General features: G+C 35.3%; 1 protein-coding gene across 1 annotated transcript in view; it reads right to left on the bottom strand.

Moving 5' to 3' along the window:
• Window positions 1–381: 381 nt before the first annotated feature.
• LOC306988238 (uncharacterized protein) overlaps window positions 382–8699 on the bottom strand; it is a gene marked incomplete at its 5' end in the record, with an annotated part of 97240 nt that continues 88922 nt past the window's right edge. The window contains one exon of the mRNA XM_079593045.1: window positions 382–1414. Within this exon, the coding sequence (XP_079449171.1) occupies window positions 1263–1414 (152 nt within the window). The 3' untranslated portion in view covers window positions 382–1262. The remainder of the gene's footprint in view (window positions 1415–8699) is intronic.

Raw genomic sequence — 8699 nt, 5'->3', positions numbered from 1 at the left:
CCGTGTAATGTAAAACTGCTGATGGTGGTGGGTACCAATGATGGTAAATAAATGTTTTACTGTAAAAAAATGCTAAAAAAATGTTTCTTTGTTTAATAGAAGTGAGTTTGTCTTTGATAACAACAACAAAACTATCAAATAACACTGTGAACCATGTATACGAACTATGTGTCTATTGGTTTGTCAAGTTGTCATAACAAAGACATCTCAAACAATGTCCTATTTTGCATTAAAATTTCATAATTGAGCGAAGGACACTTAACGACAGTTGCCAAATAAAACCTCCTTCATATTCATGATGTGTGTCATGTCAGTCTTATGCACAACTCCAAGTAAAGTGTTACCGTTTAGTTAATGCATCTTGATTTAATAATTTTTTGATATTTCAAGTAAAGTGTTTCCCTCGTTTCACAGTATTCGTCACATAATACTGAACACAGCGCCATCTAGAGGCTTTCTTGAGTAACGACACAATCACTGGATCTCATTACAGAGACTGAGTAAATAACTCCTGATAACATGTGAGTTCAGGGTGAGCCACTAGATGGAGGAGTTGCTCCTCAGACGAGACCAGAGACAAATCACACTAGAGATTTAAAGACTTTATCGTTCCCTGTTGGAGGAAATGGAGCATCGATATGTTGTTTATGTATTTCACTGTGATCTAAAATTATATTATAATGTGTCCTAAATCCGTATTTTATCATGTTACAGCAGAAGCTGGGGAAGTTGTTTGTTTATTATTGTGTTAAAATAAATTAAGATAATGATAATGTAAACATTTACAAATAATTTTTCTAATAATATTTTAATAATGTAAAGCTTTATATGTTCCACACTTCTGAAATCTTTAAACTATATATAAAGTCTGTATTCCTCCACGAACCGCTCGACATAATAAATGTAATAAAACATGGAGAGACTCTTGAACCTCAGAGTGAGAAACTTTATTGATAAAGGCAAGAAAATACATACAGCAAATATACAGCAGTAGTAAAGTGAGATCTGTGTCTCTTTTTTTTCTATCTGAGAGAAATATAAACCATAAAGACTAACACATAAGATTTTTTTTTAAATCCCAAAATAATCAAGCTCAAATATTCTGTATTAATTATGACAAAAACACACTTGAAGAACCTTTAAAGTTCAGGATTCTGCTTTAGATTTCAATTCTTCCTGAAAAAGATGAACATATCAAGGCATAAATATATCTGACATACATTAATATATGCAAAATCAGTTTGTGAGAATGACATCATCAATCATGTACCTGATGTGTGAATATGTGCTTGATCTCGTTCAGCTCTTCTGGATCTGATGTCATAAACCACAATACTGACAGTAGCCACGCCCACCAGAGCAGAGAGGACCAATCGGATCACAGCTTCAGTAGGACCACAACAGTGGACAGAGTCTGAGGAATAAACACATCAGACTGAGATCAGATCAGTCAATAAACACTAATATCAGCGCTGACATCAACTAATATTTATGAATTAGTGTTGTCACTGTACCAAAATTTCAGTATTCGGTACCGATACCTGTGAAAATCCATGGTTCTCGGTACCAATTTCGGTACCAAAGCTAATTTAGATTAAATTTGCATATAAAGTGTATATCCATTTGTTAGATAACATTAGATCAAATGACCTAACAATAGTTATATACACTGAAGCAATTATTATCCTTGGGGTAATTTAAAAATGTAGCCTAATACATTTTTAAAATCAAAAGTTGTATCTGTTCATGAACAATCAAGTGTTTGTATTAAATAACATTCACAAACCTACATTAATGTTGTAAAAATATATTGTTCACTCAATGTGTTGGTTAGATAAGGCATTAAGTAATGTTAATGAATGGTATCTTATTGTAGTGTTACCAACTAAACAGGAGATAAAACATGTTTTATTTGACTTGACTGACCTTAATTTAATCCAAAATGCGTTCATATTTAATTTTAAAAGGCCTTTTAAACTAGATACAACCGCACACGATAGGGGTGAAGTCAGGTAAAGTGGGACACTTTTTGGTAAATGGAATTTTAAACAACCTAAATCAGTTAGAATGTATTAAAATTGTATGTGTTTTGTTTAAATAGATTGTAATGAAGGCCACTATGGTTACATTTTCCCAATTTATGTATTTATTAACAAACTGTTCATCTTTAAACACCATCTGACACCCTCTTCAGCAAACTGGAAGCAATCAGGTTGAGTGGGACACTTTGTTAGGGAAAGTGGGACACTATTTTATGGTTAAAATGAACCTGAGAAATACAAACCCAATTCCAATGAAGTTGGGATGTTGTGTAAAAGGTAAATAAAAACAGAATACATGCATTGAAAATGTGTGGCGCATTATGAAGCGCAATACAACAATGGAGATCTTCAATTAATTAATACTTGGAAGGATTTTTTTTTAAATTCATTTCTGGAACTAATGCAAAAACATTCTAAACTTCACTACATTCAATGAATGGAACTTTCATTAAGCCTACATTCTTCTACCACCTTTTATCAACTTCAGTGAACACATCCAAGACAGATGAAGTCATCGTCATCCATAAGTCCGTTGAGCTCTCCACAGGACTCATGATACCACCGTTGGCAGTGGCAGCAAGCCACCCATTCCTCATTGGCCTTTGGGTCACTTGCATCCCCATAGACCCCCTTGCAACCAGTACAGAGGTCACTTCCCTGAACTGTTTGCAGGGGAGGAACGGCAGCTTCAATAAGGTCTGAGAACTTACAATGGAAGCCCACTCAGCTGTCCCACTCAACCTGAAATGCACTGTCCCACTCAACCTAACACTGTCAGGTTGAGTGGGACAGTGCTGTGAATCTAATTTTCACAAATATTTTATACAGTTAGATGCTCATTGTTATTTATCTCTAATACACAGACAGTCTAAATATATGTAAAAGCAAAAGTTGTTTTGTTACATCATAAGTGATAGAATTATCAACCTTATTATTCTAAAATAGCTTTACACTTGCCGGGTGGCTTACCGTGAGGTCTCAGGAGTCAAGCAATTTAAAAAATAACAACTGGACCACATCTGTGATGTCACACCAATCACAACCTTTTTTTCATATTCAATAGACATTCAGCTACAACACAGTAACTAGTGTTGTGATTGGCTTACAAAATTAACCCTTTACAGTACCCAAAAGCTTAAGTGTCCCACTCAACCTGATGTCCCACTCTACCTGAATTCACCTACCTCTTTAGGGGCCGTTCACATATCATGTTTTATGCGCGTGCAAATTCTTTACTTCAAATGTAGGCGCGCGGCTTATAATAGAAGCATCTCAACAGGTCATGTGACAAAAACCAGCGGCCTTTCCGTAACAACATGGAAAGCTCGGCCGAACAGCTGATCATAGCTGTACAGGGCGGCTTTTTATTTCTCATCTCAATTAATATATCTAGTAGCTAGTAAAGCTAATGCAAGGGCTAGAAATCAATTCATTATTTGATGATACTTCCTCGTCATCATGGAGAGCGCAGTTTGCACCGCTTTCTCCTTTCCACAAGCGCGTGCTTTCCCGTTGCGTCTGCCGTTGCTATGCAACCATGAACAGAGGCGCGCCTGGAAAACGAATTTGCACGCGCAAAAAACGCGCTATGTGAACGATTCATTCCTCCTTTCTGGTCAACAAGTGGATTAAGAACCACCGCATTAGCAGAGCCGCCGGTCGCTGTGTGTTTATGAAGAGGACGCAACTGTGCACCTTTCGGACATCGCATCAAGAACCGGATTAACCCGATACTTCGGTACCACCGGTACTTAAGAAAAGCTGGTACCGTAACCATTAAATTTTTTTAGTACTGAAATGGTACCGAAGTACCGGGTCTTTTGACAACACTATTGTCACGTGAATACACAGAAATATGATCAAATCTAATCAACAATATTATATTCGGTTCCAATTGAGTTTTAAACTGAGTCTGTCTTCTCAAACTATAAACGATTCAACAATTCAATATGTAAATAGTAAATAATAATATTTGAAGGAGAAGAAATATTATCTCTACTCACCATAGACAGAAACATTGAATACTTTTGATGAGAAACTTTCTGAAAACATCTGTAGTTTATAATCTCCAGCATGTTCAGTTGTGGTGTGTGTGACGGTCAGAGATCCAGTTTGATTGTCCAGCTTCAGTCTGTCTCTGAATCTCCCATCAAGAACATCTTCATATACAGTGAATCTGTCGGTCCATTTATTGATTTCTGCTATTAAAGTGTTTTCATCTCCAAATCTCCACTTAATCACATCATCATCCTTCATTTCAGTGAGACCAGAGTTTAGAGAGACTGAATCTCCCTCCGTCACTGACACTGACGTCACTTCATCTGTCAAACACACACAGAACAAACAGAAACAGGGTTTGTCACAGATTAATACTGTTAAATCACTTTATAATGGTTTACTAGATTGAATAGTTTAAAATTTACATTTAAAATAAACAATATAAAATAACAAAAACAAAATTGTGTGTGAATTAATTTAATATGTGTCATTAAAAAACAAGTGTAAACGTTTTTGAACTCACCAAAGACAGTGAGAATGAATCTCTTGATCTCACTGTTGATCTGTAGTTTATAATCTCCTTCGTGTTCAGTTGTGGTGTGTGTGACGGTCAGAGATCCAGTTTGATTGTCCAGCTTCAGTCTGTCTCTGAATCTCCCATCAAGAACATCATCATATACAGTGAATCTGTCGGCCGTTACATTGATTTCTGCTATTAAAGTGTTTTCATCTCCAAATCTCCACAGAATCACATCATCATCCTTCATTTCAGTGAGACCAGAGTTTAGAGAGACTGAATCTCCCTCCATCACTGACACCAGTCCTGAATTACCAAACACACACACACACACACACACGCGCGCACACACACACACACACACACACACACGGTTCATCACAGATTTAGATGGTCACTTGATGGTTTATAAAATTAAATAGTTTGAAATTTAAATTTGAAATAAATATCATTATTAAGCAACAGAAGCAAAATGGAGTTTGAATTATTAATGGTGTCTTTGTGCTGATTAAAATATAAAACAAGTGCAACAAATATTTAACTCACCGTAGACAAACAGACTGAATCTCAAGATCTCACTGAAGGTCTGTAGTTTATAATCTCCTTCATGTTCAGTTGTGGTGTGTGTGACGGTCAGAGATCCAGTTTGATTGTCCAGCTTCAGTCTGTCTCTGAATCTCCCATCAAGAACATCTTCATATACAGTGAATCTGTCGAACCGTTTATTGATTTCTGCTATTAAAGTGTTTTCATCTCCAAATCTCCACTGAATCACATCATCATCCTTCATTTCAGTGAGACCAGAGTTTAGAGAGACTGAATCTCCCTCCTTCACTGACACCAGTACCAGGTCTTCTTTATAAGTAGGATCACCACCAGCCACTCCTGCAGAACAGAGTTTTTCACAGATTAAAGCTTTAAAATCTCTTGATGTTGGTTTTGATGAAGCTTCACTAAAATACTTTTAATCATTTAAATGTGACATTAATAATATTCTGCAGTAGTACAAAGACAAAAGATGAAGAATGAAAAGAGAAATATATTTATATATGGAACAATAACTAAAAAAGATACTTTTACTTTAATGTTTAATATCACACTAAAACTAATGCCCTTAGTTTTACAATACTTACAGAATAAATAATAGGTAACAGTTTATTTTACAGTGTCCTTGATACATATGCTACACGTACTTACCATAGTAATAACAGAAAATTATGCATAATTACATGCAACTAACCCTCAACCAAACCCTATTCCTATAGTAAGTACATGCAGTTAATCAATATTACTTAAATGTATAATTACACTGTAACATTGACACCTTCAAATAAAGTGTAACCAAATAATGAGTTAATTCTTGGTTATTACCCCTGTATTCCTAAATACATGTTGTAGGTACACTATAATTGCTGAAAGTTACGCTGTAAATGTGTTTTAAATGCGCAGTATTTGCGGGCTGTAATGTAAAGTGTTATCAAGCAAACTCCAGCAGCTCGAGCTCTTACTAGAACCAGGAAGTGACATCATATCAGCCGTTCTGTCAACACTGTGTTGGCTCTCTATCAAACATCACATACATTTAAAAATCCTGAAGATTACTATAAACTACTATTACTATCAGAGTTTAGAGTGACTGAAATAAACAATATTATAAACAATGAAAAGAAAAAATGGAGTTTAATTTAATTTAGTCATTAAAAACAGGAGAAACCGATCGGCTATTTAACCCTTTCACGCGAGATTCTGACTGGGTGAGTTTTTTCAAGGCATTTATTTTAGAAAGTTTCCCGCTTATTGTTTCAATGGCGATCCGTGATGCTGGTCATGATCTTGATTTTAAATGTGAGATGGTCGCCGCCATGTTTGTTTGCGCCGCAGTTCAAATCGTCTGAACAGTTTCTGACAGTCATGTGACGTCACTGAACATCAAATCCCATATGTGGGGCCGTATCACTCAAAAGGTTTACTCACTGTAGAGAGAGAGAACGAATCTCTTGATCTCACTGTTGATCTGTAGTTTATAACCTCCTTCATGTTCAGTTGTGGTGTGTGTGACGGTCAGAGATCCAGTTTGATTGTCCAGCTTCAGTCTGTCTCTGAATCTCCCATCAAGAACATCTTCATATACAGTGAATCTGTCGGCCGTTACATTGATTTCTGCTATTAAAGTGTTTTCATTTCCAAATCTCCACTGAATCACATCATCATCCTTCATTTCAGTGAGACCAGAGTTTAGAGAGACTGAATCTCCCTCCTTCACTGACTCATACGCTCCTGAAGAACAGAGTTTTTCACAGATTAAAGCTTTAAAATCTCTTGATGTTGGTTTTGATGAAGCTTCACTAAAATACTTTTAATCATTTAAATGTGACATAATATTCTGCAGCAGTAAAGACAAAATATGAAGAATGAAAAAAGAAATAGATTTATAAATGGAACAATAACTAAAAAAATATACTTTTACTTTAATGTTTAATGTCACACTAAAACTATTGCTGTAGATTATCTGAGCTTCATATTTATATTATTTAATTTAATCAATCCATAATTTAGTTTAGAGCTGAATTCAAACTTGATCTGACAGTAAAATCACAGTTAAATTATTTATATGAGAATAACAGTGAATGTTGATCCTCTCAAACTAATTTAACCACTAATTTATCACATGGTACCAGAACAGAAACAACTGAAGTCATAAAAACAAACTTAAAACTCACCAACCAAATGCCCAAAACAGTTTTTAAATAGATTTAGTAGATGAGAAAAAATAAAATAAAGTGTTATTAACTTAATGAAACAAAAGAGTAAAAGCAACACTTAAATGTTCAGTCGCAGAAGTCACACTTTCCCTGTAACTACATGAACAAGAGAATATTTATACAGTATTTCAGCAAAACTTGCAATAGTTTTAGTTCTCAGTGCACTTTTGTTAAAAGAAAGTACTGTATAAATGCACAGATATACCCTATAATTTTCAAAAAGTGTATATGTATTGGTATATTATTACAAAAAGGTTTGCAGTGTATGTTCTCGCTCAATTTCTCTCAAATGTAAGATTGTTGTATCATAATATTAGAATAAGATCCCCTTAGTTTTACAATACCTACAGTATAAATAATGAGTTAATTCTTCTGGTTATTACCACTTTATTCCTAAAACTTTACATGTTGTAGGTACACTATAATTACTGAAAGTTACGCTGTAAATGTGTTTTAAATGCGCAGTATTTGCAGCGGTTTAATATAATTTTGTCATTACAAACAGGAGAAACCAATCGGCTATTTAACCCTTTCACGCGAGATTCTGACTGGGTGAGTTTTTTCAAGGCATTTATTTTATAATGTTTCCCGCTTATTGTTTCCATGGCGATCCGTCATGCCGTCATCTTGATTTAAAATGTGAGATGGTCGCCGCCATGTTTGTTTGTGCCGCAGTTCAAATTGTCATATGTGGGACCGTATCACTCAAAAGGTTTACTCACCGTAGAGAGAGAGATCGAAACTGTTGATCACACCATTGATCTGTAGTTTATAAACTCCTTCGTGTTCAGTTGTGGTGTGTGTGACGGTCAGAGATCCAGTTTGATTGTCCAGCTTCAGTCTGTCTCTGAATCTCCCATCAAGAACATCTTCATATACAGTGAATCTGTCGGCCGTTACATTGATTTCTGCTATTAAAGTGTTTTCATCTCCAAATCTCCACAGAATCACATCATCATCCTTCATTTCAGTGAGACCAGAGTTTAGAGAGACTGAATCTCCCTCCGTCACTGACACTCTCTTCACTTCATCCTCAGCAAACGCTCCTGATGAACAGAGTTTTTCACAGATTAAAGCTTTAAAATCACTCGACGTTGGTTTGATGAAGCTTCACTAAAATACTTTTAATAAATGTGAAGTGATGAAAATGAGATAAACCGTTTTACATACTCATTAACCACATTAAAAAAGACTACAATCGACTTTAATCTCAAATAAGAGAGTTATCTCTCAGCAAAATCACACATTATTTGTTTCTACACGAGAATAACAGTGAATGTTAACCAGTAATTTATCAAACCTGAATAGAAACAACTTAAAACATAAAAACTCACCATCCAGACGCCACAAACACAAACAGAGCAAAAGTAATTTGAGAAA

This window comes from Phoxinus phoxinus (assembly GCF_949152265.1).
Source record: "Phoxinus phoxinus genome assembly, chromosome: 20".
Taxonomy (NCBI): Eukaryota; Metazoa; Chordata; class Actinopteri; order Cypriniformes; family Leuciscidae; genus Phoxinus; species Phoxinus phoxinus.
The sequence above is the reverse complement of the archived record's forward strand: the minus strand, read 5'-3'. Positions and strand labels throughout refer to the sequence as shown.